General features: G+C 40.5%; 1 protein-coding gene across 8 annotated transcripts in view; it reads left to right on the forward strand.

Moving 5' to 3' along the window:
* TRIO (trio Rho guanine nucleotide exchange factor) overlaps positions 1-16473 on the forward strand; it is a 274794-nt gene that overhangs the window by 179190 nt on the left and 79131 nt on the right. For all 8 annotated transcript variants that reach the window (XM_063130237.1, XM_063130241.1, XM_063130244.1 and 5 more), the window contains one exon: positions 4204-4447. In XM_063130237.1, the coding sequence (XP_062986307.1) occupies positions 4204-4447 (244 nt within the window). The remainder of the gene's footprint in view (positions 1-4203; positions 4448-16473) is intronic.

The following is a 16473-nucleotide window of genomic DNA, read 5'->3' on the forward strand; positions in this document are numbered from 1 at the left end:
TATTTACTCAGAAGTAAACCCCACTGTGTTCAGCATGGCTTACTCCCAGGCAGGTGTGAATAGGATTGCTGCTTTGGGGTCTGGGCCTCTCAGCCCTTTACTTCTCAATTACCAGGTAACTGAACAAGACTGCACTTCCATCTGCTCTCCCAAATAGCTCTTAGCTATGTCATTATGCTTTGTAATGCATTGTGTGAAACAAGCTTTTATCTTTATGATGCTTCCCACTTTGATACAACTTCCTCAGGAATGAATGCAGTTTCTCTGAAGCAGTGAGGAGCACTTTGAATTGTTCGCTGATGGAAGGCTTTTATAAACGTGTTTTTAATTTTCTTCTGCTCCGAAGATTGGGAGATTGTTAACCCACAAACTTTTAGGTCAAGAAAACAGCATAAAATTCTACATCATCTTACTTAATATCTCTCATGATTTTTTATTTTTATTTTATACTTGGATAATTATAGATTATAGGTTGTCTGCCAGTTGCAGACATGTTGTCAAGGAATTATCACAGCAATACTGAGAATCTGGAATGTCAGTTCTCACATAGTGTAGTAGCTTACACAGAATCTAGAGAATTTTCTTCTTAAAAAAGCTTCTAGTCCCCATAGTTTTTTTGGCGGGGGGAGAAAGAAAATGTTTAAGTATCATCTTCCATACAGCGCTACTTGGACAGATTACTTTCCCACTTCTGGTGTCTGAAATTCTTTTAATCAGAAATACTAAGGATTTTCCATATGCGAAGCATTAAACTCGGGTACACAACCTTTTCAGTCCTGAAGGCATCATAACAGTGCCAACTGCAGGGCCAGGGATTACACACTGTCTGTGTGTGTAAACACATAACTATACAACTTGGCTGGCTGGCTACCTACCCGGCGATAGTGTCAAAAAAACATACACAGACACGCATACACCCACAAACGTACATATACATACACAAATACATACACTCGCATACATATGCTACAGGGTTGCTGGGAAGGAAGAAGGCTATTCCCTCAGCACATAATATTGGTCTTGCTTTTTCTCACTGCCATTAGCAGCATTAAATCAGGTGTTCCCAAATATTTGGAGGTCGCTGGAAGAGGATATAGGCTAAAGCCCTCTCATGATCCTAACTGGATTGCTGATCAGATTTTATTTATTTTTATCTTATTTGTGATATTTTTATACTGCCCAATAGCTGAGGCTCTTTGGACAGTTTAAAATTAAAACTATAACATATAACAAGTCAAGATTTAAAACTTTAAAACATAAGTTATAGTCCAGGGAAAGCCTGTCTAAAAAGATATGTTATCAGGAGGCATTTAAAGGATGTTGTATTTTCCGCCTCCTGAACCACACTAGGGAGGATTTTCCAGATGTTTGCTTTGCCCACAGCCCAGCTACTCACGGAAAACTGGGTGGGGCACTTACAGGCTCAGTGGGCTAAAAGAGAGCAGCAAAAGGCTACATGTGACCCATGGGTTCTGTTCTCCTGATCTCTCCTTTTACTGCACTATAGTTCTTCCTCCCTCCACTACCTCCAACCCTTTTTATTTGTACAATTTTGTTTCCTAAAGCACCAAACCAGCAGGGGCACAAAGCTCTGTGTGGAAATGGACATGTTCCAGGCACCCAACAGTATTTGGTAGAGCCCAGTTTTGAATGATCCATTCAGGTTGATAAAACAAGAATGTTCTGTTCACAAGGTTCTTATTTTTCTTTTTCTTACAAGGCCTACATTTTGACACTTTGTGGTCAAACTCTTAAATCAAAAAGGCCCTTTTCTCAGACCCCCTCAGGCATACAGCTGTTTTCAATTGTTTCTGACTTCAGTCTAAGGAGAGCCATAAAAATAAATCAGTGCCAAAAAAATCCGAGAGCTTTTCCTTGCCTCTCTCCTCCCCCCTCACAAAATCCTCCCTTTGGCATAATTTTGAATGGACTGAGAGCTAATATAACCAGAAGATAAGTGGGGGTGGGGGTGGGGAAGGGCACCCCAGATACACTTAACAAGTGGAAGGCTACATGTCTCTGAAAGCATGCACCTCATAACTTGAGTGGAGACTGTCCTGAGAGACTAAGTAGGAGCAACATGATTAATTCCTGCCTGTGACTTGACGGTGCAAGCTGATTTATTTTACTTCATTATGAGAAACATAAGGCTTCTCTTTACCTCCTCTTCCTTCACCCACCCCCTCTTTGCAAAACTACTATTAGAAAGCAAAACTGGCAGGCAGTGGTCATGGGAAAGGTCTGAGAGAATTCCAGACAACCTGACCAAATACAGTGTGTGGTGAAGGAAGGGAGGAATTATCCTGTACATTTTTTATTTCATGATTGCCTGGCAGATGCTTCATGTACTCCTTACTCAGCAAGACACATTATTGTGTGGGATGACCAAAGACATCCCCACAGTATTTTATGTGCCTTCAGTTTTGTGTCAGAGCACTAAACCAGAAAGAACACGGGAGAGAGTCCCTCAGTAAAGAAAGTAACTGATTTGATCCCCCTTTTGTGTTGTGAACTACCAGGCACAGAAGGGGAACTAACCCAGTACCAGCTGCTTTGTGTGTAGTGCAAAACTGAAGCCAAGCTACAAACGATAACATGATGTGGTTTAACAGAGAATTTATTTGTATTGGAATTTAGGAAAGGCAAAGCAGCTGCTTCATAACAAACTATGTAACTCATTTATATAATTATGTCAGCAGCTAAATTAACCATTATAGAATTACAATTCGGTATCACATGTGTGACTATATGGACTCTGAGATATTGCATCACCTTCCCTGATAGAAGAAGGAATCCTAGAATGAAGCATTGTTTTCAAAAGAGGAAATCCCTTTTCTTGGCTAATAATAGCACTGTGGCAATAGCATAAAGTAAAAGTTCTAGGGGAATCCATCCCAATTGCTTACATATGCGTGGATCACTGAATGACATCCCATATACGTGGTAACATAATTACCCTATTTCTTCGATGCTAAGACGCACTTTTTCCCCCATATAAACATCTCTATTATTATTATTATTATTATTATTATTATTATTATTAATTTATTTATATAGCACCATCAATGTACATGGTGCTGTACAGAGTAGAACAGTAAATAGCAAGACCCTGCCGCATAGGCTTACATTCTAATAAAATCATAATAAAACAATAAGGAGGGGAAGAGAATGCAAACAGGCACAGGGTAGGGTAAACAGGCACTGGGTAGGGTAAAACTAACAGTATAAAGTCAGAACAAAATCAAGTTTTAAAAGCTTTAGGAAAAAGAAAAGTTTTTAGCTGAGCTTTAAAAGCTGCGGTTGAACTTGTAGTTCTAAAATGGGGTGCATCTTAGAATCGCGGGTGTGTCTTAGGGTTTTTTTTCTGTTGATGGTACTGAAATTAGTGTGCGTATTACAATCGATGGTGTCTTACAATCGAAGAAATACGGTAGGACTCTTATTTTATGACATTGGTTTATGTTGGGAGTATTTTGCATATGCCCTCATATGGTGCAAGCTCCTGGGCAGTATTGAACGCCCCGGGGCGCTTATGCCCCTACCGATTCCATTCTGCGAGCAGTGGGTCCTGTCGATTCCATTCTGCGAGCAGTGGATCCTACCGATTCCATTGCACAAATGGGCCCCGCTGCTTATGCAAAGGAGATCTAGCCCTTCCTAGAGAAATCCCCCAATCAAGTGTAAACCCTTATTTCTGGAAGGAAGCAGGTTGGCAGAGATCTCTTATGCAGGTTCTGCCAACCTGCCTTCTTTCAGAAATGAACATTTCTGTTTGTTTTGGGTTCCCCTGGGAGGCACTATATCGTGGTTGTGCTAGCAGTGGGGGCCGTTTGCACAACAATATCGACAGAGTGCAGAAAAAGCGATGATGGTGTAAGCGTCCCTTGGATATTGGCTCTTGTGTCCTATTGTAGAGCAAACTCAAACTTTCAGTTATTTTTCAGGTAAATATCTGCTCTCATCATACCAGCATCATACTGTATACACTATTTCTCATACGAAGTTGGCTCATTAAAATTGTGTTGTGGTGACTTTACTACGTTAGAATGTAACATGAGAATTCAACCTTCTTTAACGGTTTGTTTTGTTTTGGAACCATTGCAAGCAATATGTTAGAAATTTGACAAGATGAGCAGTATGTCCCATCGGAATTCTTAACCATACAACGCTGAAATTCCTTCATTTTGTTGTCTTCCTCTATAGTTATCCGGAGGCTGTGAGTTGACAGTGGTCATCCATGATTTCACGGCATGCAACAGCAATGAACTGACAATCCGCCGTGGTCAGACAGTGGAGGTTCTAGAGCGGCCACATGACAAACCTGACTGGTGCCTAGTACGAACCACTGACCGGTCCCCAGCTGCAGAAGGGCTCGTACCCTGTGGATCTCTCTGCATTGCCCACTCTAGAAGCAGTATGGAGATGGAAGGCATCTTTAATCACAAAGGTAGGAGATGGAGAGTTTCATGTTGTTTCCTTTTTCTTTTTTCATACTTTTGTGTAACAGCAGTCAGCACCACCTGGAATTGCAGGGGGCTTGATTCCTGTTGGGTTTACACTCTTAATTGGCCCTCGTTGGTGGCAACTGCATTCTGCACTACCTAGGTAGTGTAGGTTGGCAGATTGCAAGATCTTTATTGTTTATAGCCAAAGGCTATACAATGGGATAAAATTATATAAACAAAACCTAATGTAAAAGATTAAATAATAAACCAGAAGATACTAAATCATAAAATAAAATACAAAGTTCGCCCTTAGACCATGAACCATAGTACCATAGTCCATATACTAAAGCGGGGCAGTGGGGTGGGGGTGTAGGAAAATGAGCCCTAGTTAATATATAAAGCCTAGATTTGTATATTAGAATATTAAATATTTACTAAAACGGGAATGTAACTTCTTTACTGCCACAGCAAATGGCTAACATAATCATTTGCCAGCCAGTAGTTCCACTGTCAAATGCTGGTATGTTTGGTCTGCACATTGCAGATGAAACAACAGAGACTTTTTCCTAGTGTCCAGATACAAGGGGCAAAACAGTAGATGATGTACCAGATCTTTGATATTATTGCAAACAAAGACACATTTTCGTTCTGCTAATGGAATTCCTAAATATCTCCTCTCGTGATATGCAGAGGGCATCAACTGGAATCTAAGTTTCGTGAAAGCCCTATGAATTTGTAGGAAAGATCAATGTCTCAAGATAATAAGCCTTGAATGTTTAACCTTGAGCTGGGCGTATCAGGTTGAGAAGTGTTTTCCCTAACATCATCTTGGAGGATCCAATTCCTAAGGGCATTTCTCCACAGATTACAGGCCCTCATCTTATCTTGGCATCATTACACCCAGCCCCCATTCCTTCGCTAGTCCAGCCAATTTTGCTTGGTAATACTATGATCCTCAAATCCATTCAATCTACACCAGTATCTAAAGTATGGTAAACCTAGGAGAAGTCCTAAGAGCTGCCTCATGAATTTATTTTGAAGAACCTACAGTTCTAATTTTGTTTCTTCTCCCCAAATTTCAGTCCCATGTTACATTTGGGCTGTGAGTGTATGTGGGATTGAATCCTTGTGCAACATTTGAATACATCACTGATGGCAGGTGTTGGGTTGTGATTTCTGAAATAATCTATTTGATCCTAAGTAGAGCTTTACACAGTCATTGTTATAAGAATGGGTTTGCACTGAATCTTTCAGTAGCTCCAGGTGATGGATGAGGGATAATGAAAATATAGGTGATAATTTGGCTACGATCATTTAATAGCCCTAGCAGAGAATCTGGATCATGGTGGGACATATTATATGCATTCCCCCGAAACAGGTATGCTGTCATGCAACTCCCAGTTCTAAAAGCATGCGTACAAACATATCCATTTATTGCCATGTAGCCATATGCAATTTACACCATCTCCTTCATTAGTTTTTCCTTGTAATTTGCAGATGAGGGAGGAAAGAACCTCTCCGTTGTGGTAGGCATGGGGGACAACTTTCATCATTGCCCTCTAGTGAACACAGAGAACTGTGGGAGCAAAGTGAGGGGAAACAAGGTTGGCTTCTTGTTTTGCACTGGTCTTTGGAGAAAGCAGAAATGGTGAAAGAGATTGTGCTGCTTCTACTTTTCTCTAAAGGCCAGTGCAAAATAAGAGATAGACTTCTCTGTGTGTGCAGGGAAAGTGACAACCACAAATAATGGCTGGCTATTAAGTCAAGCCAACATTTGTGAAGCCCTGTATGTAAGAATATTTTACAATCTGAGAGGTTTCAGAGAAAACTGTTTGGAACAACCAAAAATATATGTATGAGTACTTGTACAAGAGACTTACAGAACACAAACTGCCAGTTAGACTCTGAGCCGTTTGTTACTTGCTTAATTGGTATAAGACATCTATATACTGGAACAGACTCTGTGTTCTGTTTAATGTATTTGTCAAGCCTTTCATAACAGTTTGCCTTGGAGAGAGAATGCAGCCCTTCCATTTTTTTCCACATTGGTCTCCTACATACACTTGGAAAGACACAATCCCAAGTCGACCCGGTAAATTAAATCGTTTGGGAGTTAGAATTTTTAACTCTTAACTTTTCTTCTCTTAAAATTAAGCGAGAACCAAATCATAGTACTCTATAGAAGAATACATTAGTGTAATGCTTATTACTAAAGATCTACCAGACCGATTTTGCTCATTTTTAAAAATCTGAAACTTGAGCAATGTAAACAAGCAGAAAATTTTGAAAGATTGAAAAAGTTCAAGCTCAGGCGTTAATAGCCAAACTAGATGACACACCAAGTCACGGTGATTAAGCATTTTGAGCTAAATATTGTGGCTTAGCGTGTCGTGTGAACCATGGTTTGGCATGTCGTGTGGCGGCTACATAACCACAGTTTAAACATGCTCACTAACAATTTGCTGCAAAAGGGTTAGCAGCCTATCCATGGCTTAGTGTGTTGTCTGAACAGGGTCAACATGTTTCATCCCTGCAAGCCCTGATCTACAGGAATCCAACACTGATTGCCCTTGCTACTCTCATTGTCCCTCTCGGACTCGAGAAGCCTCAGTTCCATCCAGCCGCCCCACTTCCTTTCATTCAGGCATGCTGCATGTGCAATCATGTCCTCCAAGGACCCGCTGGCCCCAGTGGTCTTTCTCCATGAACGGTTCTCTCTCCCTCTCTTCCCAACTTACTCCTTCCATAACATCGTCATCTATCTCCACCTGGTCTCTGGAGCTCATGATTGGCCAGCGCCCGGGCCTTGAAAAGCATGAGGAAACTCTGGCAGATCAGCCATCTGCCCAGACAGGAGGGAGAGAGATGCTGCAGAAGGCAAATGTGCATGCTGGGAAGCAGCAGCCCTCATGAAGGTGTCACCTCCTCCTGGCTCTGCTCCAGCCTGGACTTGGAAGGCACGTGGATCAGGCCTGGCGAACCCAAGCTGCTGCTGCTTCCGTATAGTCAGGATCACATCACCTGCATGACCTGCTGGTACAATGACTTAAAAAGTCTAACTCCTCTGAGGCTTCCCAGTGGGTAGGATTTTCTTATTGCCCTGCACTACCCAGATTTCCCTCTGCCATGGATTCATTGAATGGTCTTCAGGAGGCCACTAATACTGAGCCTCACCTGAAATATCAGGATAATCTTTACAGGATACTGGGAAAAATGACTGAGAACTCCTGAAGTGCTTTGAAAACTCACAGTGTACGTGTTACTTAATATTCTAAATATAAAGGCAATCCTTGGGATTAATTCTAAGCTAAAATTTCATCAGACAGTTTATTTATTTAATTAATTAATTTACAATGTTTATATACTGCTCCCCATTCAAAATTTCAGAGCGGTGTACAAGATAAAATAAAATAAAAACACCTTAAAACAGATTTTTAAAAGAAGCAAAATGAAAAGTGAACCGTGAACCCTGACTGGTCATTAAGGAAAGGCTTTCTGGAACAATGAAGTTTTCAGGAGTCGCCGAAAGGAATACAAAGTTGACGCCTGCCTGAACTCCAGAGGCAGGGAATTCCATAGGTGGGGAGCTACCGCGCTGAAGGGTGGAATGTGGCTTACATGGGGAGGGAGGCGTGCGGGGGTGACTTCCCCATCACAATCACAGTCTCCCAAACAGCAGAGGGGAAGTAGCAAAATTCAGGGAGGTGCAGCTTGGGCACCTGCACAGGCCACATTGAAGGCCCCCACATGTTCTAGAGATTTGTGACTAAAGTGACTGCGAAGATTAAAAAATGACCAAATTAAAAAATGAAAAATAATACCGTGCATCTGGATTTGTTGATTGAATGAAATCAGACTATGAATGTTATATGATGACCAACTTCGTTTCTGTCTCTTGCTAAATAATACAAACAGTAATTTCCACAGTAGTAGAGGATGTTCCAGAAATCAGTGTGATTTATAGTCGCCAGATATTAGTCACGAGGGCAGTTAAATTGGCTCCAGTTACTGAAAAATCATGATGAACATGCCCACCCTTGATAACCAAGCATATCTCAAGCCTGGAATGACTTGATTAGTTTACTATATGACAAGGAATAAATGGATTATGACAATTTGGGAAAGGTAGTGACAATCTGAGCAATTTACTTATTTTTAGATTTATATCCTGCCTTTATGCCCTAGACATTAAGTATAGCTGACAAAACAAAACAAAACAAGTAAGCAATTACAATATAAATTCAATAATGGAGTGGGTGACACACAATCATTATATATCTGCAATAAATAAATGGTTGAGCTCCCCAAAGAGGGTTGATGTGTGCTTGCCTGTGTTTGATTATTCTTACTTCTTAAAGTTAGATGTAGCTCAAGTGATATACACAGAATTTCTCAGGGCACCTTAGTACATTTATGTTTGGCAATTTTGGGAGAGTATGAGTGTGTGTTGTCCATGTTATTCATTATGTATATTGGCAAAATGTGATGATGTGCCAGCATTTTGTAAAAGTTAGTTCTACATGGCACTAGACCACATAGCAAACTGTTTTTAGTGTTGAGGAAACTTTCAAGAGCGGTTTGTGATATATTGTGTTGTAATGTTGAGAGGGGACTTCTGTTTTAAGGGGGGAAGCTCCCACAGGATGCATACCTCTTTAAGTGAACTTTATGTAGCTCTTTGGATTTCCACCTATGCTTCCACAGGTGAGGCTGTTGGCTTTTTTTCTACTGACTTTGCAGGGGTGGGAGTGGACAGCCGCAACATAAATGCAAGAACAATTTTATTCTGTCCTTTATAACATGAAAGTTAGTCTTGAATGTCATAAAACTTAAAAATGCTATCAGCTAACACTAAAATAACTTTTAGTTGTAGATTCTCAATGGCAGCCATGACAGCTCCTTGAATGGTGTCTAACAAATTTAAAAGACTCATAAATAAGCTTGCAGAAGAATAGGAAATGGCTCTGTGAGTTTTAATCTGGAATTTTGGACAAGCTATTTTGTAGTTTAGTTGCGATTTTGGTGTTCCTGTGATGTAAAAATGGTTATCCTTCGCCAGTTTATAAAGGAAACTGAGTAGCTCAGTCACCTAAGGATATTTGGGTACTAAATTACCTGTTTTGATGTATATGTGCTTGTCAGTGCCTGGAAACATTAAAGTGGAATTGGTGTTTGAAAGCTGTATGTTTGAGCCATAATTTCACAAATAAGTGTTCCAAGGCAAACTTACCCAGGAGCTCTGGGCTTTGCTTACAATTACTTGATTTACTGTACAGGGACCTGAAATGCTGCATTCTCTTGGTTCTACTTTGGAGCTTCTCAGAAAACATGAGACAGTTAAATGAAATCCTGGTTAGTCATCAATGTGGGCACATTGATGTCTTGTTAAGGTTTGTATCTCCCATTGTGCTATTGTCTCATTCGCTTGCATCAGTTTTGGCAAGACAGAAGAACTAGAAGTGAGAGAGGCAGTAAAATAATCAAGATAAAATATCAGCTTGAATGCATTTGCCACACCTGAATGTTCCTTGTTCCAATCATGACTTCATTTAACAGTTCACACTTAATAGCCTCTTCTTTTTAATGGACAGCCAGAGTTAACAGGCAAAATTCTTTATGCAGCTTTCTGACCACCTTGAAGCAATTCCTGGGTCTTTCAAACTGCCTCCTGTCAATTCTGAAAAGCCCTTTAATAGGATAAAGCAAAGAAAACTGAGCGGTTGACTGTGTCTTGTTGGGGAAGGCAGTGAATTGAAAGTTATTGAGCACTGGGAAGAAAAGGCCTTTGGGCCATTTGCACTCAAATGGATCAACGTCTGGCTGACCCAGTAAAAAGTACCTTTGTTTGCAAGATTAGGAAGCAACATGAAATAATACCCCAGATACTTTCTAAAAGAAGGAGTTTTCTAATCATTCAGTTCCTTGCAAACTGGCTAATTTTTTATCTATTGGGTAGAGGGAATCACGGGAGTATCAGCGAACAGGGCAATCTTTGTGTTTGTAACCTAAGAAACCAAAATCCTGCAGTGTGCAGCTGTGCTGGTAGAGCTAAAACTGTAGGCACATTGTACAGTAAGGATAAGAAAAACTTAGTCTGCCCAGAATTTATTTTAATGTCACGTTGTATTTACCCACAAAGTATTGACCCCAAAATGATTTACCAAAGCTACCTTGTTGGGGAGAGTGCGGGGTGGATTTTTTTGGCTAAGGCCAGGAAAATTTCAAGAAGGGTGGAGAATAGGATGGAACTGGCAGGCTGTAATGATTCTTTGCTGTTGAGTTCATGAGTAAGCACTCCCTCTCCTTACAGGAAATGCGCATTGTAAATAAAATTCTTGGTAATTTGTGTAACTTACTCTTTAATCCAAGCATTGAACAGTTGCAGCCTTATGTCTGACCTTCTGGCTTTTGAGATTGGGTGGCCTTGCGTCCTGTGAGATTGAGCAATTCGGCATGATTTCAATGTCGCATGGTGCCAAAATGATAAACTGAATTATAAGACTTGAAAATGGTATTGTGAAAAAAAAGAGAATAGCTTGCACTCTAGACCACTTCATTAAAACTTACAAACGTGGTTTCGAAGCTAGCAAAAGCAGCCTTTTCCTCTTTCATTGTAAAATACAGTTATTTCTAGGTTAATGTATTAATGAACATAGCTTAAATTCACAGAAATCTACTTTTTAGTATGGAACCTTATGTACCCCTCAGATGAATTTCCCAATGCTATTTTTAAAAAGAAAGGAAAGGAATATAGAACAATGCAGGTAAGCTTAAAGAAGTGGTTACATTTGCTAGGTGTGGTGTAGTGGCTAGAGTGTTGGACTAGGAGTTGGGAGATCCGGGTTCTAGTTCCCACTCGGCCATGGAAACCCACTGGGTGACTTTGGGCCAGTCACAGACTCTCAGCCCAACCTACCTCACAGGGTTGTTGTTGTGAGGATAACATGGAGAGGAGAATTATGTATGCCTCCTTGGCTTCCTTAGAGGAAAAAAGGCAGGATATAAATGCAATAATAAATAAATAAAGGTTTTAAGGATTTTTATTTATGCAGGCCTTTCAGGGTTCATGTATTGGCTCTGTAGTTCTGATTGTGGGAAAACAAAACAAAAATGCTTCTTTGATTTGTCCCTCTCCCTATTTTTATATTCTTGATTTTACTGGTTTTTATGTCGTATCTTATTTCAAGTGCTGCCCCGTCACTTTAAGAATTTTATCTTGAAGAGAAAGTTATACATTTTCCACATGAGGGAGTATAGAGATGGATCATTCTGGGGTATGGACTAAACCTAACTCTCTAGCTCCTCTTATGTTAGCCCTGACTTCCTGCTACCTTCCAGTATTCCAAGAGTTTTATTTATCTTTCCAATTTGTTTATTCTATTGATGTCCTTCTTCCAAATAGAGCAGAACAAATATGGGAGCTTGCAGAATTGAGGGAACAATCCTATGGCCCCTAGATAGCATCCAATGATAGATTGGATTCCCAGATCCTAGGCTGGAGTCAGCACTCTGAACTTGGAGCTGAGAATCAGACCTTTGCCCCCTCCATCAGACCCATGACCTTGGAGAGGGGGAAAGGGGATGTTTCAGTGAGCAGGGATGGGAGGAGACTGGAGAGGTCAGAATACAAGCTAAAAAGCCCATCTAGTGAAAATGTGGGGTGGGAGAATAGGGGACAAAGATTGCCTCTGCTGCTCCTCACATCCTGATTAGGATGACCATAAGCCTTTGAGTTTGGAGGCTTACGAACATCACAATAGGATTTTGCCCTGTTAGCCTTTTTATTCTTTTGTCCCCTTACCGAGTGATATATTCTTTGCCACCTCCCCTCAAATTCCCAACTCCTCCCTGCCAGAGACTGCTTTAAGCCCTCTGTTTTTGTCCAAGATGGTCAATGAGGTGAAGCATTCGGGCTCAGTGACATGGCTTCTGAGCCCAATGCTCCTCACAGTTGCTCAGGGGAAAGGGGAGCCCAGACCTTCCCTTCCCTTCTCATGTATCTGTAGTAGAGAGGGATTGATCCCCTATTAATATTATTTGACCTACTCTACCTTCTGCCCCTTTGTGAGGCAAGGTGCGGACATCGTTGGAAAAGAGAGCAACCCAGACTGGAAGAAGGAATCATTATCTATGATGGGACCCTACAGCATGTTCCCTGTTCTCCATTTCATGGTTTGGAGGATCATCTGAGTTGAACCTTATTAATAGCCTGCCTTGGGGTTCTGTTATAGTAGATGCTATCTTAAAAATAGCAAAAACAAAAATGCAGTTCTTTTGACAGTACAGATTTTGCTTCCTAGATTATATTAAACTTGTTTATTGCAATTCCTGAAAGAGACAGCTCTAAGCAATTACATTGCACAAGGAAAGTATGTTCAACAAAAGTTTAATTATCCTCTGTGAATATCTAGTCATCCACGTGACTGCTCTTGATTGCATCCAGCTTAGGAAAGTTGAACTTGGAACTTGTGCCTCCCTATTGGCTGCCACCTCCCAGCATGTATACACATTGTGTATGTGCAGCAACATAGATGTGTACGCTGTTGCAGCATTTGACAAGCTACACAAGTTTTTCATGCTTCTCCTATACATGAGCTTTCTCTATAGAAAACACATAATATGTGAAGCCTTATAGGACATGTTTTATGGAATAGCAAAATTGTTGCCTTTACTTAAAGTAGTAATGTGTGGATGTGGAACAATGATTTCTCACTCCTAAACACTCACTAGAATAGGGCTAGGGAATAAACATGTAAGTAACCAAATCATACCCCCTTTCACCTTTTGTAACAATTTCTACCTTCCTTTTGCATGTAGTTTTAAGTGTTCATCATTGTGATGGCCGTATATTGAGAAACTAGGTATATTACAAAAATCCCTAACTCAAATTTTCAATTCCTAATCTTTTTTCTGAATATGATGCGTCCAGGTCATGATTTAGCAATGTGCTCTTGATCATTTTAGCTGACTGGAAGGCCCCACTGCTATATAGGCTGACTCCTCATTTTCTCCCATGCAAAGAAGTGTTTGAAAATTAACTATGCATGGTCCTTCCTGCTAACCGAAATACAGCCTCCCAAAGGGAACAAATGAGCTAGTTGACAGTGTAGCCAAGAATTTGCTTGAACTTCAGTTAGGCTAGTTACGGTAGAGGGTAAGCCATCGCATCTGGCTATTCCCACGTGTAAGCCTGAAATCTGGAGCTGCACTGGGCAGTGAGTCAGAGGAGAGCATCCCCTGAAGGGAGTTGCTGCACTGAAGCTAAGACAAGGGGCTTTAAAAGAGCTGAAACCTTGAACATATGCTATCCTCAATTCTTGGTTAGGGAGTTCTTGGTGGGAAAGGGAAGAGAAGAGCGTCTCTGTGTGGAAATCCTCTTCAGGAGCGTGCAGAGGTGGAGTACGAATTTTGCAGCAGCTCACAACTAACCATGTCAAACGGAGTTGAGCAAATTGACAGCCTGAAATCCCTTCATTCTCCGTACTGTGGAAATGGGCAGCCTGGCAGCTGTAAATACTGGATCCTGGACTTAGGTACAAATGGCAGGCAAATATTGGTGGGGATGGGGTGGGCAGAGAGAGAGAGAGAGAGCAGATGTATTTAGGTGAACAATTCAGCATGAGGAGGGATTAACGAAAGGAAAAGGGAGATCAAATGTACTTTGCATAGGTTCTGGGAAACTGATGAGAATCTTATCTATAGAAGATGTTAAGCATTATATCCATTTATAGCAGGTTTTAGCAGGAAAATGCAAGTCGGGAATGGGAAGGCAGATGTTGCTGTACTTGTACAATGGGTTATCTATAATTTATCTGTAGCAGGATAAAACGACATCCTATTTGCATGAAATGAGGGTGGGAGGAATTGAACTAAGATATTCATGTTTGGGTTTTTCGTTTATTTATACAACTTTTTAAAATGCCATTAAAAAAAGTAAGGTAGGGGGGAGTCAGACATCTAAAAATTAGTCATTCCAGTCAAATGCAATCAGGCAAATCTGAAATTAAAAAGAAAAGCTTCTGTACAGTACACCAACAGTAACCTGTTGGTTGTTTTATTATGGTTTTAATTTTTGTGAACCGCCCAGAGAGCTTCGGTATTGGGCGGTATAAAAATGTAATAAATAAATAAAATCATAAGATACACAAAACATAACTAACACCAGATTTTCCTCAATGCCCATATGTTCCAAAAAAGATGTATCTTTTCTGGAGTATGGGCGTGTTTAGCTTGCCTATATGAGAAGTAATTAATTTAAATGGAATTGCCTTAAATTGATAACTGATTCTATTTCCTGATAAAGCTGTAGTAACAAACCTTAAAGGTCTATATTTCTAACTTGTTTGTGGAAAGTGTGAGTGTACTTGAATCCTGTTTGATTGCAAGAATTTGAATTAATGTCTTAGATACATTGTCATAGATTTTGATTAAAATATCTCTAGGTCTCTTTATATTTCTTTACATGTCTTGATTGTAATTAAAAACAGCCTCAGGTATTCTAAGGCTCTACAGTATTCTAATGTTACATGAGCATCTGAATCCTATGCATATTTACTAAAATATAAGTCCCACTATATTCAGCCCCTAGGGCTGTAGCATTGGAATAAATTAAGAACAGCTTGGGTAGAGAGACCTGGTGCATGTGTCTGAGTTACTTGAGGAGTTTTCACTGCAGTTGAAGTACTGTAAAGTATATGTGATGATTGCCTAACAACTGAAATGAAGGGAGAATAGCATGGAACTCTGGGCTTTTATTGCTATTTGTAGTGGAAGCATTCTGCTTATACTTGCTGAAAAGTGTGGTACTCACTCGGCTGTTCATAATGAATTACTGCTCCAAAGATAGAGTAAACGTTCCTGAGGAATGTCTTACCAGATGCGTTACTTAGCAGAAATGTTTCTCAGATGCTACAGCCCAGAGTGCCGCTGGAATAGATGCTATACCAAAGCAGGTATATGAGCACATTCAATTGTGTGTTTTATACATTTGCCAATTTCGGATTGCACCATGCTAGCACTGGTCACAAGCGATAACAAATAAGTGCACCTTGCTATATGACTTGAGTTTTAGAACCATAGTAGATTTGTAAGGTGGCTTAGCGGGGGATAAACATGAGTAACAAAAACAGATTATAAGAGAAAGGTACTTTAAAGCACCAATGAGTATCTTAAGTTTGTATTGATAGTGTCATAAAAATTAATTATAACAGTGTCGATGCCAAGTTTACTTCTATTCTTTAGTCCAAGGGTGGACAACATGTGGCACTCCAGAGGTTTTTGGATTGCACTTCCCATCCACATTACCCTTGGCTATGCAGGCTAGGGCTGATGGGAGTTGCAGTCCAACAACATATGGAGGGCCACAACTTGTACACCTCTGCCTTAGTCTTTGCTGCTCTCAAAGCCTCCAGACATCAGTTAAGATTACTGCAGATTTTAGTGTGGGAACAAATACTTAAAAGCCTCCCTATAGTTTCCTTAGTTACACCTCAAGTTAGAAATGGCTAGGAAATGGCTCACATTCCAGTGGGCTGATGAAGGCTGTTGAGTCACCGGGCAGGAAGTTTCTGGTTTCTGGGTGTTTTGCAGTCCGTCTTGTTTTACCTTGCTTCCTTTTGGTCTGTGCAAAATTGCTTGCATTGTAACACCTATGAAAGCTGTTTTGTGGGCAGCTCAGCAGAACAGTCTGAGATACTATAAAACTGAAACCTGATTTAAATTCTGTTTTTCATATTGCATGGCCACATGCAACTTTCACAATTTTTAAAATAACCAGAGGTATACCCAGGGGATGTTCTTTGCATTCTTCCTACTTTCTTCACAGTTCATATGAATCACTGATGAAATTCCTAGTAATTCCTATTACTCTCCACCAGGGGTCCGCTACTTGTGTCCTTCCAGATGTTGGACTGCAACACCCATTCTTCCTTAGCATTGCTATGCTAGCAATGACTGGTGAGAGTTGCAGTCAAATAACGTATGGACGGACTCATGTTGTGCACCCCTGGTGTAGATTAATAGGAAATGG

The sequence above is a fragment of the Elgaria multicarinata genome, chromosome 7 (genome assembly GCF_023053635.1).
Source record: "Elgaria multicarinata webbii isolate HBS135686 ecotype San Diego chromosome 7, rElgMul1.1.pri, whole genome shotgun sequence".
NCBI lineage: Eukaryota > Metazoa > Chordata > Lepidosauria > Squamata > Anguidae > Elgaria > Elgaria multicarinata.